At 44.7% G+C, this 27,955-nt stretch overlaps 1 protein-coding gene across 1 annotated transcript in view; it reads left to right on the plus strand.

The window, feature by feature from the left end:
* The first annotated feature begins 499 nt into the window (after nucleotides 1–499).
* The window catches only part of crebbpb (CREB binding protein b), a 123,278-nt gene continuing 95,822 nt past the window's right edge, over nucleotides 500–27,955 (plus strand). The window contains exons 1-3 of the mRNA XM_070901740.1: nucleotides 500–1,303; nucleotides 3,875–4,626; nucleotides 5,223–5,316. Of these exons, the coding sequence (XP_070757841.1) occupies nucleotides 1,219–1,303; nucleotides 3,875–4,626; nucleotides 5,223–5,316 (931 nt within the window). The 5' untranslated portion in view covers nucleotides 500–1,218. The remainder of the gene's footprint in view (nucleotides 1,304–3,874; nucleotides 4,627–5,222; nucleotides 5,317–27,955) is intronic.

Below are 27,955 nucleotides of genomic sequence, written 5' to 3' on the forward strand. Positions count from 1 at the left end.
TTTAAAAACTTTTGTTTATGAAAATAAATAGCAATTTGAAAATGCTGTGGTTTATAAACTCCAATCCAAACTACTCAAAAGGTTTAATTCAATGCTACAAATGGATTTAATTACATTTATGTTATTTGCACCAAACAACTATCGTGAAATAGTTGTAAATGTTTAATAATACATGACTACGAGCACTTCCCATATTGCAACTTATTGAGTGTTATACCAAGCGCGCATGGGTGTTTGATAGTAACCCCACAATGCATCAGTGGTTCTCATCATGACGTAATGCACGACCGCCTGTCTGCGCCCTCATTCCTCGCAAAGCCGGCCAATTGGCAGGCGGCACCTGGATCACGTGGAGCAATCAGCTTGATCCCGAAGCGTCGTTCGGGCGTTTTCGACCAGCTGCCGAAATGGTTCGGCAATCTCCGTGCGGTCGGGCCGTGGCCCCGCCCCTTGCTCCCTCCACCCCTCCCCTCTCTCTCCCTCTCTCTCGGTGGACGGAACGTCAGGAGGAAAAAAAAACTTTAAGATCAACAGCCGCCATTTTGGTGAAAATTTTCGTCCGAAATTTCGGAGGAATTGAACGGCGTCGGGAGCTGCGCTCGCTGCCTTGGGGACCACCCAAAGCCCACATTTGATTCCGAAATCCACCCGGCCGTCAAATTAGCGCGGGTCCGGGCGCCTTTAACCGGGGGAAAAGCGGAAAGGGAAAGGGGACCGGGTGAGGGGGGGGGGGTTAAAAAAAAATCCGTATCCCCTTCGCTCCGCCGTACCGAGTCTTTGGGTGAAGTATTGTTTTCATCGCCTTAGTCGGCAGCAGTCCGGCGTCAGTCCCCGGCCTGGCCAGGGCCCCGCATCCAAAAATGCGGCCTGACTGACCGCTTCCAATTTATTCTTTTTTTAAAACTATATATATATAAATATATATATATATAAAGCAAAAAAGGGGTGAAATAAAATCGTTAATTTTTTTTCCCTGTGTGTGAGGGGGTGTGTGGAATGGCGGTGCGGGGTGTCGCGGTGGGGGAATGGCGCTGTGGGTGAGGAGGAGCAGGCTGCTCGGTGGTAATCTGAGGCCCCAGGGCCTGCCAGAGTCGCGGCTGCGTCCGTCTCTATCTCCCCACCCCCCTCCCCCCCCTCACCTTTTGATGTTTATTATATGAAACGCTCTTGAAAAGGGAGGGGGGAAACCATATATATATATAATCTATAGAAAATAAAATGGCCGAGAACCTCCTGGATGGACCGCCGTCTGCCAAACGGCCCAAACTCAACTCGCCGGCGCTCTCCGCCAGTGACAGTACAGGTAAGGACTGGGACCATCGCCTGGGACAACCGAGGAGGGAAGGGGGTGTAGGTAGTTGCATAGTGTCTCAACACTCCTCCCTCTCTATGGGTTGTAGATGTTCAACAGGGATTACATGCATGTTGGGTGTGTTTTGTCATTAATGATCTTGTCAGAAACGTTGGTTGTGAGATGGGTTGTTAGAGGATTTAATTAGCGAGGGGGCAAGCCAAATGGTTTGTTTTGCTCTTTCACCTCCCTCCCAAAAAAATAAACCCAGCATTTTTTGCAATAGATATAATAGGGAATGTTTTTTTTTTGGGGGGGAATGGCCCAAGAACGTGTTTGCTGATTTTAGGTGTTGCGACCTGTGCATGTTTGGAGACGAGAGAGAAAAGGAATTATGAATTGACACTTGAGCAAAAAAAGTAATTACTGATCAGTGTAAAGTGATTGAGGAATTGTTTAGCATTTACTTGTTAAATATCTCAAAGTTCAAGTTGAGTAATTGGTGTATTTACTCAGTCATTTTCACACAAGTAAGCAAAATACTAATAAAACGTTTTTTGTTTGTGTATTTGAATTAAGTTTGTCTTTTACCCACATTTAAACTCTAAAGTAGTTCTAGTAATATTGCAGGAATTGTACCTATGGTGATTTATTTCGTTAAAACTAATAGAATCTATAGCTTAACAAATAACGTGCATATTTATTAAAAGTCTGTAGATAAACTATTTAAACTAGATAAAGCCCTTAAGTAGTCTTTCAACTGTTTCGTGACAAGTGAAGTAGTAGTTTGTTAAATGACTTTGCATAAAATAAGTATTGAATCTAAGATTGCAGCATTAATTGGAAAAAGTGCTTCTGATGCGGTGTCTAAAACGTGCATGCATCGGAACTAGCAGTCCTCCGCATTCTGGTCATTATTTTGTAAATAGAAACTTGTAGCGGCAGACTGCATTATGGCCAGCGCTGGTTGGCGGAAGCAGCTTGGGGATTTAAATTTAATTCTATTCGAGTGGTAAAACGACACCTCCCAGTTATCGTCCTGTGTAATCCTGCGACCTGAGTGATCGATACGATTGTCGATACCTTTTAAGTAGTAATAATTACAGCCCATCGTCAGTTATTGCACGCATCTATTTAACAGGATAAAACCCACTAAAATGGCAGTTCGGCATTCAATATATTACAATAACAGGCGAGAGAACCATAATGTATGCGTTTATGGTTATACAGTAAATTTAAGGTAATGATGAATAACCAGAAATGATTGGTTAAACTAGCACTGGATTATATGGGGGAAAACAAAGAACTGAGCTTGTGGATAAAATTTTTGAACTGCATTTTATCAAACCGATGTTGCTAGTTCTTTGGGAATGAACATCCTCGGACATTCCTTCAGATTGTATTTTGACTGCATACTGTTAATTCTGCAACTGGGATGTTCAATATTTGCAGTGTGCAAATTAAACCAAGGGTAGCTTTGGAAGTTTATTTAAACTTTTACACCTAATAAATGAAACATTTAAAATTAAGTTATCTTGGTATGATAATTAATTGATATAGAATAATGCAGTTGTGGACATGTACAACCACTGTGGGTGATGAATACTTCAGAGCATTCTGTCTCTGAAACTTGAACCGCAACCTATGCTGTTGCTTTATATCATGCAATATACATTGAAGAAATATATATTTGTGTGTGTTCATATTTATTTATATTCAGCTGCATTGATTTCTAATAAGGTCTCTGCAAATACTGTGAAACCAAGATTTAACTTGATCTTATATATTATATTCTGTTACTTCCTGACCTTTTTCCTCGAGCTGCACCCACCGTTGTTGTATGAAGTCTTGTTAACGCTATTCAGTTTCAACCCAGTGTCAGGTGTCAGATTCGTTGTGTTATGGTTTATAAGTTGTTACAAAGTACAATTGGAAAAATGATTTGGAAGCGTTTTGGCTCAAAATGAGTTCTAATCGCATGGTTATGCATGTCAGAAATGCTTACTGTAATAACAATAAGGCTACACATGGCTGCAAGGCTCGGGTAAGTTGTGCTGATGATTCGTCAAGTAGATCTTTCTTCCTAAAATAGCTTCAGATGAGAGTCAAATTTGATGTCCAAGAAACAGTTTGGCTTATTCATGATTTAATGTGAAGACAAGACCTGATATGTTGTTGTAAAGGATGAATGACACCGAGCTGTTGTGCAAAAGTACGACGAACAAAAATGGAATACTTTTTTTAGTGTAGTAATTTTAAAAAATACATTATTTTCCAAACTCCATTTGAAAGTGAAGAGTAGCAGGACCATTGCTCACTGAAGGAATTTCAGTACAGTTGGAAGTACATTAACCAGCATTATCTTTGGGGTTGGTTTGGGTGAGTGTGTACTAGTGCTAATAACATCACTCCTAAATGGAGTTCTTTTAAATATGTTGTATTAAATTGTGTGTCCGTGATATGCGTGTGTTTATTTTTGGGTGCAGAGGTTTACTTTAATACAAAATGTCAACAATACACTATGTACAAGACCTACTTTTATTAATCATATAATAATACAGCGGGTAACTTATTTTTTTTTAGATTTTGGATCGCCGTTTGATTTAGAAAATGATTTACCCGACGAGTTGATCCGATCATCTGACCCTTTAGGACTGCCCAACGGTGGCGAACTGGGCCAGTTAAACAGCGGCATTGGTCAGGATGCTGCTTCTAAACACAAGCAGCTCTCGGAGCTCCTGCGGGCCGGCAGTGGCTCCAATCTCACTGGAGGACTGGGCAATGTGAACTCCAGCAGCAACCCGGGCAGATCGATGGACAGTCCTGGGCAGAGCCAGCAGAACAGCTCCAACATAAGCAACATGGGCAAAAGCCCTCACAATCAAGGGCTGACTTCACCTTCCAGCCTGGGGATGGCAGCCAGCGGTTCAAGTTCTTCGACCCCTGGTTCTCAAGCACTGAACACACAAGCACAAAAACACGGAGAACAAAAACTTCACAAAGCTGCTGCATCGGGTATGGTGTCTGCCAATAGCAGCCCAGCTGCTCAGACTGGGCCAGGAGGAATGGGCATCAACGCCAATCTCAGTCACACGCATCAAGCTCTACTGAACAGCAGCAACAGCCAAGGTCTGATGCAGCAGTCACAGCAAGGGCAGGGACAGGTGCTGAATGGATCATTGGGGGCTGCTGGCAGGGGTCGAGGGGGCATGCAGTATTCAAACTCTGGCCTTGGCAACTCTGGCAGTGTGTTAGCAGAGACTTTAGCCCAGGGATCAGCACAGATGGGTGCGCACACGGGTCTAAACGCACAGCAAGCTGGGGCTATGGCGAAAGTAAGTTTTTAATATTTATTATTCATAGTGTTGTAACCATTGATCCTTGTATACTGTTATGATTCTGTAGTTACTATATAATTATACAGCTATTATCTCCCCGGCAATGTTTGCGAATTAATAACGAAAGCCTTTAGTACTTGGCTGAAGCACATTTTCTTGTGCTTCACTCGCGAACCATTCCCCCTCCCACCCGGATCGCACTGTTCCAAATGTGCTGCCAAGAGTAGAGCCCCAGATATGGGTTGAGAGCTTGGTCCAAGGACAGTTTTAAGGGAAGTGCTGTGTTGGGACATGGGCATGCCGTGCGTTGTAGACCATTATTAAAGAGTGCTAGCCCCCAATACAGGTGTTCTGGGCTGGGACCTGGCCTAATGCCCCTGCATGCTTACCCACATGTCGCTGAGCGGGGGGTTGATCTGAGTTTGTATTTGTCTCATGCACACACTCTTGTTGACGTCTCTATGCCTCTTTCTTCTGTAAGTCTCATTCCCCGTCTTATCTCTTAAATACATGTTTCACTGTTCCTATATCCTTCTCATAGATGGTCTTTTACTGATTTACTCAATTTGTATCTTACTTTAAAACAAAAAAAGCAAAATGGCAGGCAGCACATTGCAGGTGAGGACTGGAAAGGGAAGTCAGGTTGCTGCATCATACGAGGGGGAAGAGTAAAACAGTGGAGCAGAGAGAGATGAGAAAAAGATACGATTGGAGAGACTGTTGATCCTGGTGAGTTGAGGGGGTCCATTGTAGTTGGGTATAGCAAATGCAAAGTTGTGGAAACATGAAATCCAGGCAAGGAAATGAAGTTAATGATGAAGTGTAGAGAGTGAACTTTTATACGCCATCTTCTCACGTCGTCCGGACATCGCAAAGCACTTCACAGCCAATTAACTACTTTTGAAGTACGGCCACTGTTGTTTTGACAGCCAATCTGCGTACAGCAAGATCTACCACAGAAAATGTGATGAATGACTCGTTAAATTATGTTTCTGGTGATGTTGAGGGAGAAATGTTGACCCAGGACACTAGGAGAACTTCAAGTCGTGCCCTGGCATCTTTTGTGTCCAGCTGGGCCCGCCAGAGTAAGCCAACGGAGCCTCATCCAAAAGATGATGCCTTTGACCATGCAATGTTCCCTCAGTGCTGCACTGAAATATTAGCCTAGATAATGTACTTGAGTGGGGTTCGAATCAACAACATTCTAACTTGGCCAGAGCTGAATTTATGAAACCAATTTGGAGCTTCATTCTGTCCTTTTCCCCTGGCTTGACTAAAGTACGGTGAACTGAAGAGTAATCACTTGGTTAAAAAATCATTTTTGCTACTGCCTCTGAATGGGCAGCCATGTTTACAACATTGAGTAGGTATATTGCCTTTGCTTCAGAGAGTTGGTGACTGGTAACACCTGCTTCGATTTACCAATCTTTTGAAACCTTTCAAAATTGAACCTGTAGGGTAAGTGGGGCTGGCTGGGTAATCCTGTGAGGATGGGAACTGCCGGGAGTGGGACCTGAACAGGGAAGTAGAAGGTTCTCAGTCAGGTTGCACCAGGAGCAGGTGGAGGAAGCCCAAATTAGCAGAGTGGTTGGGAATGAGGTGGGGAGTGGAGCATAGGACCAGGAAGTGGGGCAGAGCAGTTGGGCTATTGTGGGATTGAGGCTACGGAGAGCAGCTCTGTCTCTCGCACTGCCATTAAAACTCAGACACAGCACTCTGAGGCTGAGGCCACAAAGAGTGAAACAGTTGACCTGAGGGGAACATCATTCCTGGGCTAGTTAGATCGAACCAGGTGTATTAATCCCACCGAGGCCAAGCAAGAGAGCTGTTGTCAATATTACTGTGTTTTTTAAAAAAAATCTTTTTCGCAGGTCTGTGGTAGCTACGCTACTCCCAATCAGATTGATAGATTGAGACAGGGCTTCATCATATCTTGCACATGGACCAAGATCGTTAGAAAGTGGCATGGCTTCAAGACTCGATGTTTTTAATATATACCAATTTAATATATATAGAGAAATTGTCTGTTTTTGTGATATTTAGAACAGGCAGCACTTGAACGGATATGCAGAGTAATTAGTCCCAAGATGAATGAATTAGTAGATTTGGGTATTTTTATGAATGATTTTAGCCCTAAAGAATGGTATTAAAGGCGTGTGCTTTGTATTGATGCTAGGTGTTTGTATTTTTTCCAAATAATTTATAACTTAGTTTCGAGTTTAATGTTGGGTGTTAAGGTAGAATTTTTCATTAGACCTTCCTGTACGATCGTTTTGAAGTATGCTTGGCATCAGTGTATGTGGGGGCAGCTTAATTTGCCCTTACCTTTATGCGGATTTTGGATGATATCCCGGGCTGCCTTTTGCGATCAAATCTTCCATTCTGCACTACTGTGAAATCAGTACTGCATTCAGTTGCAACATTTCAGCATGATCAGAAAAAAGAGCTAGGAGGAGAAGTGCATGTAGGAGTCTGGTGAACGAAGGGAGCTTGCAATAGAGCAGTCACAGACATGAGAGAATCAGGCTCTGATTGCGGCCACTTTCTGCAGTCGGTTCGCTGAGTGCTTGCTGATTTGTATAGCATGGATTTTCAAACCCATCTGCGTGCATGTGCCGGACTTTTACTGATACCCGTAAATTCTTTGTAGACATGATTTTGAACTTGGCTTCAGTGGGGAGAGGGTGTTGGGTTTTGCTTTTCGATTTCAACTTTGCACAGTGACTGGTAAAAAGCAACAACATATGTGGCACACTGTTCAAAATAACTGCGCCAGTTGAAATGTGGGGGCTGGAATTAAGCAATTGGCATTGCAGTGTGTGCGTTAAGTTGAGTTCAGAGGTGTGTGGAGACACAGCGAGCGACCGGTGGGTATGGTTCCACTGCTGAATTGTTGCTTGTAGTTGCGTGTGAGTTCTGAAGACAGCATTGTCAAACACACGCACAAATCAATCAAAGCATCATGTCCAATCGGGTAGTTTGTGTTTGGTGGTGGGGGGGGGGAGTTGATCTATTTAAAATACCCGTTGTTGCATTTCATACGAATAATTCATTTTATGTTTTAATCTTCCAAGTAACTGGCCCTTTTAAAGGGAGTTGCAAGTGTTCACAGACCGCTTGATACTTTTCTCTGCTTCTTTGCAAGGAAAGCAGCCAAACCACTTAAGCGTGCACACATACATATAACCATAGTCGATTTTTGTTGAGAAACACAATTGTAGCCACAATCTCCAAAACACCAGTAAAAATCCTGAAGTTTTATGCAATAAATACAAACTTTGCTATATTTAGTGAACATAAATAAGTGAGTTAGGATACGGGCACCAGAGGTTTGGATGAGATGAAGCTGATGAGAGGCCAGCCAGGAGTGCATTGGAATAGTCATGTCTAGATCTAATAAAAGCATGGATGAGGGTTTCAGCAGCAGATGGGCTGAGGCATGAGCGGAGGCGAACAATGTCTCAAACCCACAAACTTTACCACCTAGAAGGACAAGAGCAACAGGCGCCTGGGAGCACCATCACCTGCAAATTCCCCTCCAAGTCACCCACCATCCTGACTTGGAAATATATCACCGTTCTTTTATCGTCACTGGGTCAAAATCCTAGAATTCTGTCACTAACCGCACTGTTGGGAGTGCCTTCACCACACGGACTGCAGTAGTTCAAGAAGGCAGCTCACCACCACCTTCTCTAGGGCAATTAGAGATGGCCAATTAAAGCTGGCTTTGCCAGCAATGCCCACATCCCATGAATTAATTTTAAATAGGTGGAAATAGGTCTTTTGGTGAGCAGATACGAGGTTCGAAACTCGCCGAGGGTCGAATAGGACAGAGGTTGCGAGCAGTCTGATTCAGCCTGAGCCTGGGAGGGGGTTGGAGTCAGTGCTGGCGAGAGGCCAAGTGATGATATCTCAGTGAGAAACTTGGAATGGGGCAGCAGAGAGCATGGATTTAATGGAGAGGCGAGGGGGGAACAAAATGTGGTAAAGAAGGAAAGGGAGCCAGAGGTGTAGGGAGAGGTACCAAGATGTGACTGTGGTAAAGGCCACACCATTACAGTGGTGGATTGACTGGATCAGATGATGGAAGGTATAGCCAGGTGGGATGGCTTCAGCAAGGTGTCTCCACCTTTGAGCCAAGTTTCAGTCAAACTCAGAATGTCAATGCAATCATACACAATGAGGCCATGTATGATCAGGGCCTTGTCCATGGGCGAATGGACATTCTGGAGGGAACTGTAGAGAGGGGCAGTGATTGACCCACTGGCAGAGTCTGGGGGGTAATGGTGGGTAGGGCGAGCAGGAGGGGGAAGGAGGTTGGCCAGATTAGCCCCCAGTGTGCTTACTTGGCTGGGAAATCAGCCAGAGAGGAGGATGGGGTTGCTGGTGGTAAGGAAGCAGTAATGGGCGACTCAGTGGTTCCTTCGGAGAATGCAGAAACAACACCAAGGGTAACTGGGCTTATTCAGGGGAAATCAACCTGGAATGGCAGCCGGAGAATAGGATCGGTCCAAGTCAGCATGGATTTATGAAGGGGAAATCATGTTTGACAAATCTTCTGGAATTTTTTGAGGATATAACTAGTAGAGTGGACAAGGGAGAACCAGTGGATGTGGTGTATTTGGACTTTCAAAAGGCTTTTGACAAGGTCCCACACAAGAGCTTGGTGTGCAAAATCAAAGCACATGGCATTGGGAGTAATATACTGACGTGGTTGGCAGACAGGAAGCAGAGAGTCGGGATAAACGGAATGGCAGGCAGTGACTAGTTGAGTGCCGCAGGGCTCAGTGCTGGGATCCCAGCTCTTTACAATATACATCAATGATTTGGATGAAGGAATTGAGTGTAATATCTCCAAGTTTGCAGATGACACTAAACTGGGTGGTGGTGTGAGCTGTGAAGGGGACGCTAAGAGACTGCAGGGTGACTTGGACAGGTTAGGTGAGTGGGCACATGCATGGCAGATGCGGTATAATGTGGATAAATGTGAGGTTATCCACTTTGGGGGCAAAAACGCGAAGACAGAATATTATCTGAATGGTGACAGAATATTATCTGAATAGTGGCAGATTAGGAAAAGGGGAGGTGCAACGAGACCTGGGTGTCACGATACATCAGTCATTGAAAGTTGGCATACAGGTACAGCAGGCGGTAAAGAAGGCAAATGGTATGTTGGCCTTCATAGCTAGGGGATTTGAGTATAGGAGCAGGGAGGTCTTACTGCAGTTGAACAGGGCCTTGGTGAGGCCTCACCTGGAATATTGTGTTGAGTTTTGGTCTCCTAATCTAAGGAAGGACGTACTTGCTATTGAGGGAGTGCAGCGAAGGTTCACCAAACTGATACCCGGGATGGCTGGACTGACATATGAGGAGAGACTGGATCAACTGGGCCTTTATACATTGGCGTTTAGAAGGATGAGAGGGGATCTCATAGAAACATACAAGATTCTGATGTGACGGGACAGGTTAGATGCGGGTAGATTGTTCCCGATGTTGGGGAAGTCCAGAACCAGGGGATAAGGAGTATGCCATTTAGGACTGAGATGAGGAGAAACTTCTTCACTCAGAGAGTTGTTAACCTGTGGAATTCCCTGACGCAGAGAGTTGTTGATGCCAGTTCATTGGATATATTCAAGAGGGAGTTAGATATGGCCCTTACGGCTAAGGGGATCAAGGGGTATGGAGAGAAAGCAGGAAAGGGGTACTGAGGGAATGATCTGCCATGATCTTATCGAATGGTGGTGCAGGCTCGAAGGGCCGAATGGCCTACTCCTGCACCGACTTTCTATGTTTCTATGAAAGCAGAGGGATGTTGACTTCTACTTTGGGATAATATTGCCTGATTGTTTTAGGAATGCAAATGGCCCCAGAAACGAGATTATCCAGAACAGCCATGCAATGTTGAAAACTTGTAGTAGTTCTCTTTTTGTATAGCAATTTGACATGCACGCTCCTGAGGCGCCGAGAGATGGAATTGAATTTGCAACAGATGTGTTAAAATGGTATCACAGTATGATTTTTATCTTAAAGTTATTATACAATTGTCATTTCCATCACTGTACATGGAAGACTGAAGCTCTCAATTGTAATACATTTTAGTAAACCATTAATGCTTGGGGTCCATTGAAGTCTGTTTAAAAGTACAGCACATACAGTCAAATGTAATGGGCTAGACTTTCCTATGAGCCTCTCGACGCCCAATTGCCCGCTCAGAAAAACCGCTAACGTTTGGTGAGTAATGCTGGCGAGAATGTTTAATCTAATTAAAACTAATCGCCGGCGAGAAAATGGGCGTTGCACCTTTATTCTCGGCGGTTAAAGGGAAACAAAGTAAAATGGGTGGTTCTTACCGGAATGGATGGTAAGTATTTAAAATTTAGTCCGAGGCTGCGGTTGGGGCTAGGGAGGGAGGAAAACTTTTTTTAAAAAAAAGAATTTCAATTTTTAAAAAAATAATAAAAATGTAAAAAGCATTCCCAAGACACTTTTACACCTAATTGGCGTTTTAAAATTAAAAAAATAAAGAACCATTATCACCTTTCTTTGCAGAGTACTCACCTACCGCCTTGTTTAAGCAGCTTTTACAGGGCGGATCGCCCGGTGATCTGGACGGGCTTCCGTTGAGGTCAAACTTACGCGATTTTCTTGGCGTTGCACATGGGCGGTTTGGTCCCGACGGGCATGTTCAGATGTGGGCGATACCATTAAAAAACTAAGGGGGAAACTTTCGCCGGGCGGAAAAACAGCTGTACCGCCAAGAATCCGCCGAAAATGATAGGAAAGTCTAGCCCAATATCTTTGGAGTATTGAGCATAAATACAGTCTACTGATAATTCCGATGTTTATTGTGCAAGAATAATTTATCCAGTCATTTGATTTAAGTAACAAAAATCACATAGGAAGGGGGAAGCTTAGTGCCAGAAGTTAGTTATCAGATAAATATAATTAAGAGAAGTACTATAATCACTCTATGATCAGATGTATTCTACTCATTTAAAATAAATGGTGTTTTATGGCCTGCAGTTGAAGATGACGCATATAGTGCTACATTACTATATAAATGTAGCTATATAAATGGAAGTTGTTGTAGTATTGAGTGAGGTTGGCACTGATACTTTAGTACCAGTAGCACCACTTTTGGGGCTGGGGACAATCATGAAGGCGATTGAAGGCTGAACAAAAATATTGTCCAGTTTGGATTTTGGCACTTGATTTCTTGCAATTCCTTAAATTACCAATAATGTTGCGATTGATGTTAATTAATGCATTTTGGAATATATTGTATTGTGATCTGACCGAGAGTGAATATTGGCCAGTTAATCAGTTGGTAGTACAGATTGGACCTCTCTGGTCCGGAAACATCCGTGGTTCGGCATCGGTTTCCCGCACTTCCTGGCTCTGTGATCAGTGCGCAACTGCCGCTTTGCATGGGTGGCGTCCCAGTTTCCCGTGCTTACACGGGGAGAGAGAGAGCGAGGCCCAGGTTTCGCGGCCTGAGCCGGAGTGTGGTGGAGGCGTTCAGGACCCAGGGCACTGTCTACAGGTACCGGTATGTCTAGGCTCGGCATGACTTCCCGTGGTTCGGAAAATTCTCTGTTCCGGCATCGGTCAGGTCCCAAGGATGCCAGACCAGAGAGGTCCAGCCTGTAGTAAACGTTGGGGAAAATGGAATCATAGATTAAGTGTTAGAATATAATAGGTTTAATGATATTGTTTGGTAAAGCACAGACATACTTTGGAAATATTTTGCTCCTGAACTTTTGAGCTTCGGGCAGAAGTCCTGTTTGCTTTCTCTAAATTGCCTTTTTGTTTTCTGTTTCACTCTCTTTTTTGAAAATATGGTTAGGTACCGCAGAAATAGTACCATTTTGTGAATACAAATCTCCCCTGTCCAATCTCTTCCCACTTACATCTGCAACTCCTCCAACGCCCTCCGTCACTAACAATTTACAGTTTCCTGCAGCCTGGATGACCATGTGTACAGGACGTGGCTCCAGCAGCACCAACTCGAGCTCCGTGTTTTGGAGCTTGAGCGGCAGTTCGAGTCACTGCGGTGCATCCGCGAGACTGAGATCTACATGGATAGGACGTTTCTAGAAGTGGTCACCCTGCAGCTTAAGAATGTGCAGGCAGAGAGGGAGTGGGTGACCAGCAGACAGAAGAGGAGGACGATGCAGGTAGTGCAGGAGTCCCCTGAGTCCATCTTGCTCTCCAACCGATATTCTTTTCTGAGTACCGGTGGGGGCGATGGTGCCTCTGAGGAGTGCAGCCAGAGCCAAGTGGTAGGGGATTAAATAGTCAGGGGAGCAGACAGGCGTTTCTGCAGCCGCAGACGTGACTCCAGGATGGTATGTCGTCTCCCTGGTACCAGGGTCAAGGATGTCACCGAGCGGCTACAGGACATTCTGAGGGGAGGGGGGTGAACAGCCAGAGGTCCTGGTCCATATCGGTACCAATGACATAGGTAGAAAGAGGGATGAGGTCCTGGAGGCAGTGTTTAAGGAGCTAGGAGAGAGATTAAAAAGCAGGACCTCAAAGGTAGTAATCTTCGGGTTGCTCCCGGTGCCACGAGCTAATGAGTACAGAAATAGGAGGATAGAGCAGATGAATGCGTGGCTGGAAATATGGTGTAGGATGGAGGGCTTTAGATTTCTGAGGCATTGGGACCACTTCTGGGTAGAAAGTGAATTTGAAGGACAGAGGAAACGAGGACCAGAAAGTAGTCAACAAAGAGGTCTGGCTGTGCTAAATGGTATATACTTCAACGCAAGGAGTATAGCGAATAAGGCAGATGAGCTGAGAGCACAGGTAGACACTTGGGAGTATGATATAGCTATTACAGAGACATGGCTAAAAGAAGGGCAGGTACGGCAGCTCAACATTCCTGGTTACAGGATCTTCAGACGGGATAGAGAGGGGGGTAAAGAGGGAGGGGGGTTGTCACAGTATTGATTAAAGAAACTATTGTAGCTGAGGAGGGATGATATGTTCGAGGGATCATCAAACGCGGCCATATGGGTCGAACTGAAGAACAAAAAAGGAGCGATCACACTGCTGGGAGTGTACTATAGACCCCCAAACAGTGAGAGGGAGATAGAAGAGAAAATATGTAGGCAAATTTCTGAGAAGTGCAAAAATAATAGGGTAGTAATAGTAGTGGATTTCAACTATCCTAATACTAACTGGGACAAAATTAGTGTGAAGGGTATAGAGGGTGCGGAATTCCTAAAATGCATTCAAGAGAATTTTTTTAGCCAGTATGTAGCAAGCCCAACAAGGGAGGGTGCGGTTCTGGATTTAGTTTTAGGGAATGAAGCTGGGCAGGTGGAAGGGGTATCAGTGGGAGAGCATTTAGGTGCTAGTGACCATAATTCAGTCAGATTTAAGGTAGTTATGGAAAAGGACAAGGATAGACCAGGAATAAAAGTTCTAAGTTGGGGAAAAGCCAGCTTTGCTAAGCTGAGAAGTGATTTGGCCACAATGGACTGGAAACAGCTACTTGAAGGTAAATCAGTGTCGGAACAGTGGGAGGCATTCAAGAAGGAGATCCGTAGGGTTCAGGCCAAATATGTGCCCTTAAAGAAAAAGGGTGGGACTAACAAATCTAGAGCTCCCTGGATGTCGAGGGACATGCAGTGTAGGGTAAAGAAAAAAAGGGAGGCTTATGACAGATACCGAGGGCTAAATACTGCAGAATCTCTAGAGGAGTATAGAAAGTCCAGGGGTGAAATTAAAAGGGATATTAGGAAAATAAAGAGACATGAAAAATTCTTGGTAAGTAAAATCAAGGAAATCCCAAAGATGTTTTATAAATATATTAAGAGCAAGAGGATAACTAAAGAAAGGGTCGGGCCTATTCGAGACCATGAGGGTAATATGTGTGTGGAGGTGGAAGATGTGGGTATGGTTCTCAATGAATACTTTGCGTCTGTTTTCACAAAAGAGAGGGGCGATGAAGACACTATTATCGAGGAGGAGAAGTGTGAAATATTAGATGAAATAAACATAATGAGAGGAGTTCAACAGCATTGAAAGTGGATAAGTCCCCAGGCCCAGATGAAATGTATCCCAGGCTGTTAAGCAAAGCAAAAGAGGAAATAGCAGAGGCTTTGACTATCATTTTCCAATCCTCTCTGACTTCAGATGTGGTGCCAGAGGACTGGAGGACTGCTAATGTGGTATGAAGGGAGAAAGGGATAGACCAAATAATTACAGGCCAGTCAGCCTAACCGCAGTGGTGGGGAAAATTATTGGAAAAAATCCTGAAGAACAGGATCAATTTTCACTTAGAAAGACACGGATTAATCAAGGACAGTCAGCATGGATTTGTTAAGGAAAGGTCATGTCTGACTAACTTGATTGAATTTTCCGAGGAGGTAACCAGGAGGGTCGATGAAGTCTAAGCGTATGATGTAGTGTATATGGATTTTAGCAAAGCTTTTGGTAAGGTCCCATATGGCAGACTGGTCACGAAAGTAAAAGCCCATGGGATCCAGGGCAAAGTGGCAAGTTGGATCCAAAATTGGTTCAGAGGTAGGAAGCAAAAGAGAATGGTTGATGGGTGTTTTTGCGACGGGAAGGATGTTTCCAATGGGGTTTTGCAGGGCTCAGTACAAGGTCCCTTGCTTTTTGTGCTATACATCAGTGATCTAGACTTGAATATAGGGGGTATGATTAAGAAGTTTGCAGATGATACTAAAATCGGCTGTGTGGTTGATAATGAAGAAGAAAGCTGCGGACTGCAGGAAGATATCAATCAGCTGGGCAGAACAGTGGCAAATGGAATTTAATCCAGAGAAGTGTGAGGTAATGCATTTGGAGAGGGCTAACAAGGAAAGGGAATACACATTAAATGGTAGGATACTGAAAAGTGTAGAGGAACAAAGGGACCTTGGAGTGCATGTCCACAGATCCCTGAAAGTAGGTTATGTGGTTAAGAAGGCGAACGGGATAATTGCCTTTATTAGCCGAGGCATAGAATACACGAGCGGGGTGGGAGGGTTATGCGTGAACTGTATTAAACACTGGTTAGGCCACAGCTGGAGTACTGCATGCAGTTCTGGCCACCGCATTATAGGAAAGATGTGGAAAGGATACAGAGGAGATTTACGAGGATGTTGCCAGGAGTGGAGAAGCTATGAGGACAGATTAGATAGGCTGGATTTGTTTTCCTTGGAACAGAGAAGACTGAGGGGAGACCCTCATTGAGGTGTATAAAATTATGAGGGGCCTAGATATAATGGATAGAAAGGGCCTATTTCTCTTAGCAGAGGGGTCAACAACCAGGGGGCATAAGTTTAAAGTAATTGGTAGAAGGTTTAGAGGGGATTTGAGGGGAAATTTCTTCACCAAGAGGGTTGTGGGGGCCTGGAACTCCCTGCCTGAAAGGGTGGTAGAGGCAGAAACCCTCACCACATTTGAAAAGTACTTGGATGTGCACCTGAAGTGCTGTAACCTGCAGGGTTATGGACCAAGAGCTGGAAAGTGGGATTAGGCTGGATAGCCTCTTGTTGGCTGGCATGGACACAGTGGGCCAAAATGGCTTCTTTCCATGCTGTAAACTTCTAGCATTCTGTGATTCCCGGCCCCAACCGTCTCCTTTTCACCATGGACGTCCGATCCCTCTACACTTCCATCCCCCACCAGGATGGCCTGAGAGCGCTCCGCTTCTTCCTCGAGCAGAGGCCCAACCATTCCCAATCCCCCACCACCCTCCTCCGCCTGGCTGAACTTGTCACATTGAACAACTCGTTTAACCCCATTTACTTCCTCCAAATTAAAAGTATTGCTATGGGAACCCGCAGTGGTCCTAGCTATGTCTGGCTTTTTGTGGGATATGTGGAACATTCTTTGTTCCAGTCCTACTCTGGTCCCCTCCCTCACCTCTTTTTCCGGAACATTGATGACTGTATCGGTGCCATTTCCTGCTCTCGCCCTGAACTTTTCATTCACTTGGCATCCAATTTCCACCCTTCCCTCCTCACGTTCACATGGTCCAGCTCCGACTTTTCCATTCCCTTCCTCGACTTCTCCATCTCCATCTCTCTGGGGATAGGCTTTCGACCAGTATCCACTATAAGCTCACTGACTCCCACAGCTACCTGGACTACACTTCCTCCCACCCCATAGCCTGTAAGGACTCCATTCCATTCTCCCAGTTTCTCTGTCTCCGTCGCATCTGTTCCGACGACACCAGCTTTCAAACTAGTGCCTCTGACACGGGAGCCTATTATCAGCAAGGGCAGACATTGACGATGAGGTTCAACACGGCCGCCTGAGGAAAAGAATGTTCGAAGATCAGGCCCTCAAATCTGGCACCAAGCTTATGCTCCACAGGGCTGTAGTGATACCCGCCCTCCTGTCTGGCTCAGAGACGTGGACTATGTACAGTAGACACATCAAATCGCTGAAGAAATACCACCAATGATGTCGCCGCAAGATCCTGCAAATCCCCTGGGAGGACAAATGTACCAACGTTAGTGTCCTCGATCAGGCCAACATCCCCAGCAATGAAGCACTGACCACACTCGAACAATTCTGTTGGGTGGGCCATGTTGTTCACATGCCCGACACGAGACTCCCAAAGCAAGCGCTCTACTCAGAACTCCTACATGGCAAGCGATCCCCATGTGGGCAGAGGAAACATTTCAAGGACACCCTCAAAGCCACCTTGATAAAGTGCAACATCCCCACTGACACCTGGGAATCCCTGGCCAAAGACCACCCTAAGTGGAGGTAGAGCATCCGGGAGGGCGCTGAGCACCTTGAGTCTTGTCGCTGAGAACATGCAGAAAAGAAGCGCAGGCAGCGGAAAGAGTGTGCGGCAAACCAGACTCCCCATCCACCCTTTCCTCCTGTGACAGAGACTGTAATTCCTGTATTGGACTGTTCAGTCACCTGAGAACTCACATTTAGAGTGGAAGCAAGTCTCCCTCGATTTCGAGGGACTGCCTGTGATGATGATGATGATCACACTAGTGCCTCTGACATGTGTTCCTTTTTCCTTAACAGAGGATTTCCCCCTCCGCCGTGGATAACATGGCCCTCGACCGTGTCCATTCTATTTCCCGGACTTATGCTCTCACCCCTTCTCCTCCCTCTCTGAACCATGACAGGGTTCCCCTTGTCCTCACCTTTCACCCCACCAACCTCCACGTTCAACAGATCATCCTCCGCCATTTCTGCCACCTCCAGCGTGATCCCATCACCAATCACATATTCCCCTCCCCTTCCCTCTCAGCATTCCGAAGGGATCGCTCCCTCTGCGACACCCTGGTCCATTCCGCAGTCACCCCCAGCTCCCCCTCCCCTTTCCACGGCACCTTTCTGTGCAAGCACAGGAGATGCAACACCTGCCCTTTTACCTCCTCCCTTCCCACTGTCCAGGGCCCCAAATACTCCATCCAGGTGAAACAACGATTTACTTGTACTTCTTTCAATTTAACATACTATATTCGCTGCTCACGATGTGGTCTCCTCTACATTGGGGAGATCAAGTGTAGATTGGGTGACTGCTTTGCGGAACACCTCCGTTCAGTCCGCAAGTGTGACCCTGAGCTTCCGGTCGCCTATCACTTTAATTCCCCACTCCACTCCCACTCTGACCTCTCCGTCCTCGGTCTCCTACACTGTTCCAATGAAGCTCAACGCAAGCTCGAGGAACAGTACCTCAACTTTCATTTAGGCACTTTACAGCCTTCTGGACTCGACATTGAGTTCAACAATTTCAGAGCGTAACCACTGCCAATCTTTGGCTCCCCCCCCCCCCCCCCCACCGAGTCTGTTTCATTTTTTTTCTCCTTGTTTCGAATGGCAGCTGGTCATCATTATCCCACCATTCATACCCTATCTTGACTAATGTTTTTCTAACTCCTGGCATTACCATTTCAATTCGGCCCATCATCCCTTTTGTCTCTCTAATCTCTCCTATCTTCCACCCTATCACTGACCTTCACTTTTGTTCTTCCCCTCCCCCTTTCAGTGCTTGTTAAGAATCTGTTCTTTCCGAACACTCTGCAGTTCTGACGAAAGATCGTTGACCCGAAACATTAACTCTGCTTCCTCTCCACAGGTGCTGCCTGACCAGCTGAGATTTCCAGCATTTTCTGTTTTTATTCTATTTTGTGAATGTTTGTTTAAGGGTTAAATGAAGGATACTCTGACAAGCGATTAATTATGTTCACAAGTGAAAGAGAGAATAATAGATACATTACATATTCCCCATTCAGAAGGATCGGCAATGTATTTGATGGCTTGCCTAATATGATAGAAAGTTACATTTTGATTGTGAATTTTTGGGAGGTTTATTATAAGCTTGTGCTGTGAGAGTTTTGTCATACCATCTTGAAGATCCAATTAACAGGTCAATTTTATGTAGGATTTTGCTCTTTGTTTATTTTTTACTGATATGTTTTGGGTTGTAATATTTAGAACAACTTGCATTTATATAGCTAGTGCCTTTAACATAGTAAAATGTTCAAAGGTGCGTCACAGGAGCATTATCAAACAAGATTTGACAGCGAGCCACATGAGATATTGGGGCAGATGCTTATAAGCATGGTCAAAGAGGTAGGTTTTAAGGAGCGTCTTAAAAGAGGCTCAGAGGGTTAGGGAGGGAATCCCAGAGCTTAAAGCACGGTAGCTGAAGGCATGGCCACCAATGATGGAGCGATTAAAATCAGGGCTGCGCAAGGGGGCCGAATTAAAGGAATGCAAATATCTTGGAGGGTTGTAGTGCTGCAGAAGGTTACAGAGATGGGGAGGGGCAAGGTCAATGCCAAGGAGGGATTTGGAAACAAGGATGAGAATTTTAAAATCGAGGTGTTGCTTCACCAGGAGCAAATGTAAGTCAGCGAGCACAAGGATGATGGGTGAACGGGACTTGGTGCGAGTTGGAACATGGGCAGCAGAGCTTTAAGTTTATGGAGGGTGGAAGAATGGAGGCCAGCCTGGAGTGTGTTGGAATAGTCCAGTCTGGAGGTAACAAAGGCATGGATGACACACAGCCAGAAATTTACATCAGCCTTTGACAAAATATTTATTGCTGTATTTGGAGTTTTTAATATATAAAAGTACAAGCAATCAATAGGTGAATAAATTATGGAGGTTGAGTAACCAAAGAGAGCTGAACATTGTAGATAAAAATAGGTATCCTTGTTCTAATGTATAAATCTGCTGTAAATCATCAAAGAGCATATCTACTATTTCAGTTTTATCAATGTCACAATCGTTATTAGCACCAATGTTTTAAGAATAAGGTTGGGCTGCCATCAATAATTCTAATGAATATTGCCAAAAGTTAAGAGAATCTTGTCGATCTGGGATGTGCTGTGTTTAGTTTGTGAGCCCCAGCAAACATAATTTAGATTGGTTCGAGGTACTTCTGAAGGAATTCACCTGGAAAACAGAATTTGGTCAAATTTTATTTAATTTGTGATTAACTCTTATAAAAGGAATAGAAGCAGGCAAGACATGGAGAAAAGAGAAACTCTTCCCTGAATAAAACTGCACAGTGAGATTGTAGGAAATTGTTAATGAAGTACAGTAAAACCTGGTACGTAGTTTGCATCTGAACACAGATCTCAACCTACACTTTTTTTTCCAGCTCCACTGAAATGTAAAGTGGTCGCACCACAGCAAATGACACATGGGTTTTTTGAGACTTTAGCATAATGTCCAAAAACCTTTACTTTGGGATTACAGTATGTTGATCACTGATTTCGATGCTCCACCCTGCCTCCTGTAGTCGAATTATTCTCAACAGTTCACTAAACATCATAAGTGGCTTCCTCTCAAGTTCTTTGTAAAAATGAACACATCGGAGGGTTTGGATAAACGTGCAAATTAATCTTTGGCATTTCATTTCACACTTCAACAAATTTTAAGGATTAAGGGAGGCTATTTAGCCCATCTTATCCTATCTCATCCTTCCATAGAATCTCCCCGCCACAGGATTTAACAGCCTCTTGAATAACTCCAGAGTTGTTGCCTTGAATCCGCTTCATTCCAGGTTGGAATCACTTTTTTTTTTAAAGAAGTGCAACCTGACTTGAGTCTTGGCCTCACCTGTTCTCAATTTTTCCCTGTGTTCCTGCAGTTGTGGCTTAACTTCAAACAATGCTGTATTGCACTTAGTGTGCTATATATCTCTACACGTTGTCACGATAGTTATGTAAAGTCTTTTTTTTAACCGGTCAGGCTCATGGTTCCTCTTGAAAACCAGTGTCATGAGCACTGATGTACAAATCATGTGTTTATATATCTTCACTAGGTGCCATTAATGGAATTCCTTTAGAAGATGGGTATCAGTGGTTATCATGTCTTGGAATTGGTGGGGGTTGTTTGGATATCATTGACTTTCTCCAGCAGACTCTTGGTTCCTTGTGAAAATAGGCATGCTGGAAATTATACAAGTCAAAACACTGGCTTGTCAGGGAGGGGGCTGACCCGCACCAACAATTGCAGAAGAATAAAGTTCACCAAGCATCACTTAAACTGTTAAGTAAATTACAAGCTAATTGCATTCTTTGTATACATTTGGTGGATGAAATGTTGTACTTGTGTTGTGTAAAGGTACATGTTTCCAATGTTGATGCTCATTGTCAGCATCAAATAATCCCAGGTCAGGTGCATCATGGCTAGATACAGAGTATAGCTCATGTATTATACTTTAGCAATGTGCCCTAACTTCAGGAGAGCACCTGTACTGCAGTGGGTCAAAGTTTCTCACTCCCCACATTTATGACCTGAATTATCTTAATTTATACTGAATCTGGTCTGATTCCCCAACAGGAACTAAGTTAAGACTGACCAAGTGTTTTTCATATAAGGTGCTGCTAAGAGAAGCCTTTTAATTCAAACCCAGGTATTAGTTGAGCAAAGCCTCGATTTTAAAATACTCATCGTAGTTTTCAAAGCCTTCCATGGCCTCGCCCCTCCCTATCTTTGTAACCTCCTCCAGCTCCACAACGCCCCCACCCCACCATCGCGATATCGGTATTTCTCCAATTCTGACCTCATGCGCAGCCCCGATTTTAATAGCTCCACTATTAGCGGCCATGCCTTCAGCTGCCAGGGCCCTAATCCTTGGAATTCCCTCCCTAAACCTCTCCACCTCTCTAACTCTTTCCTACTTTACAACACTCCTTAAAACCTATCTCTTTGACCAAGCTTATGGGAGTCTGCCCCAATATCTCCTTATGTGGCTCGGTGTCACATGTTGTTTGCTAACATTCATATGCTAATATTGCTAATATTCATTGCGAGAGGGATGGAGTACAAAAGCAGGGAGGTTTCATTGCGAGGGATGGAGTACAAAAGCAGGGAGGTCCTGCTGCAACTGTATAGGGTATTGGTAAGGCCGCACCTGGAGTACTGCGTGCAGTTTTGGTCAATTTACTTAAGGAAGGATATACTGGCTTTGGAGGGGGTACAGAGACGATTCACTAGGCTGATTGCGGAGATGAGGGGGTTACCTTATGATGATGGATTGAGTAGACTGGGTCTTTACTCGTTGGAGTTCAGAAGGATGAGGGGGGATCTTATAGAAACATTTAAAATAATGAAAGGGATAGACAAGATAGAGGCGGAGAGGTTGTTTCCACTGGTCAGGGAGACTAGAACTAGGGGGCACAGCCTCAAAATACGGGGGAGCCAATTTAAAACCGAGTTGAGAAGGAATTTCTTCTCCCAGAGGGTTGTGAATCTGTGGAATTCTCTGCCCAAGGAAGCAGTTGAGGCTAGCTCATTGAATGTATTCAAGTCACAGATAGATAGATTTTTAACCAATAAGGGAATTGAGGGTTACAGGGAGCGGGCGGGTGAGTGGAGCTGAGTCCATGGCCAGATCAGCCATGATCTTATTGAATGGCGGAGCAGGCTCGAGGGGCTAGATAGCCTACTCCTGTTCCTAATTCTTAGGTTCTAACACTTCTGTGAAGGCCCTTGGGACATTTTACTACATTAAAGGCACTATATAAATGCAAGTTGTTTGTGTAGAGGTGAGTGCATTGTGCTAATCTGCTGTGCTACCAAGTCTGATATCAGTATTTGTTACTCTTCTCACATCGGAGTGAAACTGTTCAAAATTGTGAACCAGCTGTATATGTTAAATCCACTCTCTTCACCTTTTAACAAAAAACACTTGATTGCATAATGTCATGGATTGAACAGATGGTTCATTGAGCTATGGGTAAACTAGTACCAACATCAATGGATCTGTCTAATGAAGGGTGCAACATAAATGTAACATGGTTAATGCTGTATAAATAATTGACGTCTTTGAATATTGCCTGTCCAGTAAGAGATTTGCTGCTTATCTGATTGTAAGGGTTCCTATTAGTCTCTTGGGTCAGATGCTTTTATTTGTTTTACTTTTCTTTTAGTGCTCCTCAAGGTGAGGAGGAGTGTCTGTTCTGTGGAATGGATTGTTTTAGTTTGCTCTCTTTTTGCATACCTGTGTCAATACTGTATTGAACAGCCACTCGCCAGGTATCGTCAGCTAAAGAGCAAATGCCCCCATGCCTGATGCACCCAAACATGGCTTTAGGATTTGGTTCAGAGCACATGACCAATTGGGTAGGTGGCTTTATCTGTGGAGCTACAGTAACAGCATGATGGTCTTGCATTAGTAGATGTAGCAAACTGTGAAGAGCCTAGCCGTTAAACGTAAAATAGCCAGGAGAAGAAGCAGATAGCTATGAAAACCTGCAATGTTTTAAATAGTTAGCTTTACTTAACCTTGGCAATGGATTTGGAATGTTGTTTTACAGTTCAGAGTGAGTATAGTGTGCACTTCGGGTAGGTTCATTTGTACATTTTTTTTCTTGTATTGTAATTGCACACTTCAGTCATGTTTGTTTCATTTGCATTCCCTAAGGCTTTGGGCAGCAGATTATCTGATTTTTAAAAAAAATAATTCAAACTCTTCACGTAAACTGATTGCAAGATTGATACTGCCTCTAATTAGTCCTTTACTTTTCCCAATATTTTTACCTTGGATCCCAATATTTTTACCAGGGCATGCACGGGGTGGCTGGCCCTGTTTACTCTGCAGTCATTACAGGGCAACTGATGGGAGCGTAAATGATTTGTTCACGTGCAATAGAACCTCATCATGATGAAACTTTTGCCAGGATTTATTTGCCAGAAGAATATAGATGTACACCTGGCTTTTGAGCTCCTACTTGTCTCTCTCTGCAAACATCATAAGTGTCTTTGTTATGATAGAAGAAAGCAATTCAGTTTTTATTATAAGGACAATAATAGATACGAGTGAGCAAGTTACTGGCTTGAATCTTACTGGTAGGTTAAGATGGTATACATTAACAATAGCTGGGAGTGATGTAAAGCCTGTGACCTAATTGAAAGGCTGAGGAGTTTGGCAAACATGCAAACCATATATAGCTATGCCCTGCAATTAAATTAGGCCCTTGAAATTGCTCAGAAGATCTTGTTGGTTTCAATGGGGAGATCAATCTAAGTGTTGTCTTCAGATGAAGTGGGGTTCAAACGCGAGTTTACCACAGAGGGCAAATATAGTGCAGTCCCCATTTTAAGATAGATGAGTTATTTTTCTCCTTGTATGTCAGCAACAGTTCCCTGGACAGCTAAAGTCAGTGCACTTTTGTTTCTGAGTAACATTAATATAGAAGATAATATACTTACAAGAAGCCAGTATAAATTAGAATGCATTTTTGTGGGTGTGGCCCACAGAGAGAATGGTGAAGATGGGTTCCTCTGAATTGATTTTTTTTAAACCCTCTGAAGTTTTTGTCTTTAGATTTCAAACGATAGTAAAATCTCAGATATAAGAAAATTTAAACCATTTATCTCGTGTACAGCTGAACATGTTTACATTGTACAACAATTCCCTTTGGAACTGATGTCAGGCGGTCTCTTAATTCAAGTCTTAATCATTAGAATCTATCCAATCCTAAAATACACTATCATTGGGTGGTTGATGCAGATTGTTGGCATATACAACTGTGGTAGTTTGAACTTTGCTTAAGATAGACTTACATTTATATAACACCTTTCATGACCTCAGGATGTTCCAAAGCACCTTACAGCCAATTAAGTACTTTTGAAGTGTATTCACTGTTGTGATGGACAAATCACTAACCTAGTTCATTGCAAGGTTCCTTTCACGAGATTTCAGGCCATTGGCTAAAAGGCAGTCCAAGGTGAAATTTATAAAGTCCTCTATTACCTGTATTATGAACGGTTGGTACCGTTGGCCATATTCCTATCTCAGAATTGTCTAATGGATGAATAATGACTCGGGTGCAGTCTGTGAAGACCCCAGTGTGTCGGAGCAGTATTATATTTTAAATGTTAGTCTGGTCATCCAAAGGGAGTTTTGCTTTGCCTGGGGAAAGTATGAATGGAAAAGGGGCTGATGTCACTTATATATAAATATATATGAAGAAGCTTGAGTTAATGATGCCACCAATGGGTGCTAATTCAACTCTTATATTGCCCAAATCAATAAATCTTGCAAACCAGTACTTCCCCTGTGTTACCAGCCCTTTGTGACTTATTGAATACAGGTTGATTAAACTGTTGCGCAGGTTATTTCGTCAGGATGGTTTGATTTTTTTTAAACATTTGGGACATTTGTTGTTGTTGGTTCAGAGGGAGTATTCTGTGTTTAGGATTTTGGTATTTGTATCCAGCTTTTCTGGTTCGGGCATAGGAAGGGAATCATTTATCTTTCCAGGTGAAATGTGATGGGATTGCTTTGAAATTCCTAAAACCTAAATGCTGAACTTTATTTTTACATAGGACAAGTTTAAAGAGAGACTTTTATTCTTATGACTCCTTTTTAAAAAAAATCATTCCATCCTGACGAAATAACCTGCGCAACAGTTTAATCAACCTGTATTCAATAAGTCACAAAAGGCTGGTAACACAGGGGAAGTACTGGTTTGCAAGATTTATTGATTTGGGCAATATAAGAGTTGAATTAGCACCCATTGGTGGCATCATTAACTCAAGCTTCTTCATATATATTTATATATAAGTGACATTAGGGAAGAATAGAAATAAGCTAAAGGCACTCTATCTGAATGCACAAAGCATTCGCAACAAAATAGATGAATTAATAGCGCAGATAGAAATTAATAGGTTTGATCTAATGGCCATTACAGAGATGTGGTTGCAAAGTGACCACAGTTTGGAACAAAATATTCCAGAATACTTACCTTTTAGAAGAGGTGGGCAGAATGGAAAAGGAGCAGGAGTAGCCCTGATAAAGGGCCCAAGTTTCGGGTGGAGTTGCTCCAATTTTCTTGGAGCAACTAGTTTAGTTTGGAGTATCTTAGAAATCGCAATTCTCGGCACTTCGTTTGCTCCAGTTCTAGTGAGTTAGTTTAGGTTCATTTTAGTTCAGATATTTTTTTTCAAAAGTGGGTGTGTCCAGCCACTTAGTTTGCAAGTTTCGGCAGCAAAAACTTACTTCAAACTAACTTAAAATGGAGTAAGTGTCCACTTTTGTAAGTTCTGAAAAACCTTACCTAGAGTTAAGTTTAGTGCAGGCACAGCCAGAGACGGTGGGTGGGAAGCATTAAACACAAAGGACACATCAGCATCACAACAGGGGCAGGGGGAAGTTAAACGATTTTCCATAAACACCTTCACAACAACATTAAAGAAGCAACGTACATTTAAAGCACTAAGCACTAAACAAAGCAGTACATTTAAAGCACCAAGCACTAAACGAAGCACAAAAAGTAATAAGCAATTAAAAATTAATAAAAAAATAGAAGGAACCCTGCACCTAAAGCACCAAGACCAAAGTAATAAGTAATCAATCAATAAAAATAGAAGTCCTACCTTTGTGAAGGGAAGGTGTCTCTGTCAGTGTCTCTCTCTCTCTGTATCTGACAGTGAGGGTGTGTGTGTGTGGGGAGGGGGGGTGGGGTGTGTGTGGAGGTGGGGTGCGTGTGTGTGTGGGGAGGTGGGGTGTGTGGGTGTGTGTGTGTGGGGAGGTGGGGTGTGGGGAGGTGGGGTGTGTGTGTGTGGGGAGGTGGGGTGTGTGTGTGGGGAGGTGGGGTGTGTGTGTGTGGGAGAGGTGGGGTGTGTGTGTGTGGAGGAGGTGGGGTGTGTGTGTGGGAGGTGGGGTGTGTGTGTGTGGGGAGGTGGGGTGTGTGTGTGGTGTGGGGAGGTGGGGTGTGTGTGTGTGTGTGGGGAGGTGGGGTGTGTGTGTGTGTGTGGGGAGGTGGGGTGTGTGTGTGTGTGTGGGGAGGTGGGGTTGTGTGTGTGTGTGGGAGGTGGGGTGTGTGTGTGTGTGTGGGGAGGTGGGGGTGTGTGTGTGTGGGGAGGTGGGGTGTGTGTGTGTGTGTGGGGAGGTGGGGTGTGTGTGTGTGTGTGGGGAGGTGGGGTGTTGTGTGTGTGTGGGGAGGTGGGTGTGTGGGGGTGGGGTGTGTGGGGAGGTGGGTGTGTGTGTGGGGAGGTGGGGTGTGTGTGTGTGTGTGGGGAGGTGGGGTGTGTGTGGGGAGGTGGGGTGTGTGTGTGGGAGGTGGGGTGTGTGTGTGGGTGGTGGGGGGTGTGTGTGTGGGGAGGTGGGTGTGTGTGTGGGGAGGTGGGGTGTGTGTGGGGAGGTGGGGTGTGTGTGGGGAGGTGGGGTGTGTGTGGGGAGGTGGGGGTGTGTGTGGGGAGGTGGGGTGTGTGTGGGGAGGTGGGGTGTGTGTGGGGAGGTGGGGTGTGTGTGTGTGGGGAGGTGGGTGTGGTGTGTGTGTGTGGGGAGGTGGGGTGTGTGTGTGTGGGAGGTGGGGTGTGTGTGTGGGGAGGTGGGGTGTGTGTGTGGGGAGGTGGGGTGTGTGTGTGGGGGAGGTGGGGTGTGTGTGGGGAGGTGGGGTGTGTGTGTGTGGGGAGGTGGGTGTGTGTGTGTGTGGGGAGGTGGGGTGGTGTGTGTGTGTGGGAGGTGGGGTGTGTGTGTGTGTGTTGGGGTGGTGGGGAGGTGTGTGTGTGTGTGGGGAGGTGGGGTGTGTGTGTGTGTGTGTGGGGAGGTGGGGTGTGTGTGTGTGTGGGGGAGGTGGGGTGTGTGTGTGTGTGTGTGTGGGGAGTGGGGTGTGTGTGTGGGGTGATGATAGGTGGGGGGGTGTGTGTGTGTGTTGTGTGTGGGGAAGTGGGTGTGTGTGTGTGTGGGGAGGTGGGGTGTGTGTGTGTGTGTGTGGGAGGTGGGGTGTGTGTGTGTGGGGAGGGGGGATGGGGTGTGTGTGTGTGGGGAGGTGGGGATGGGGTGTGTGTGTGTGTGGGGAGGTGGGTGGGAATGGGGGTGTGTGTGTGTGTGGGGAGGGGGGATGGGGTGTGTGTGTGTGGGGAG

This window comes from Pristiophorus japonicus, chromosome 15, assembly GCF_044704955.1.
Source record: "Pristiophorus japonicus isolate sPriJap1 chromosome 15, sPriJap1.hap1, whole genome shotgun sequence".
NCBI lineage: Eukaryota > Metazoa > Chordata > Chondrichthyes > Pristiophoridae > Pristiophorus > Pristiophorus japonicus.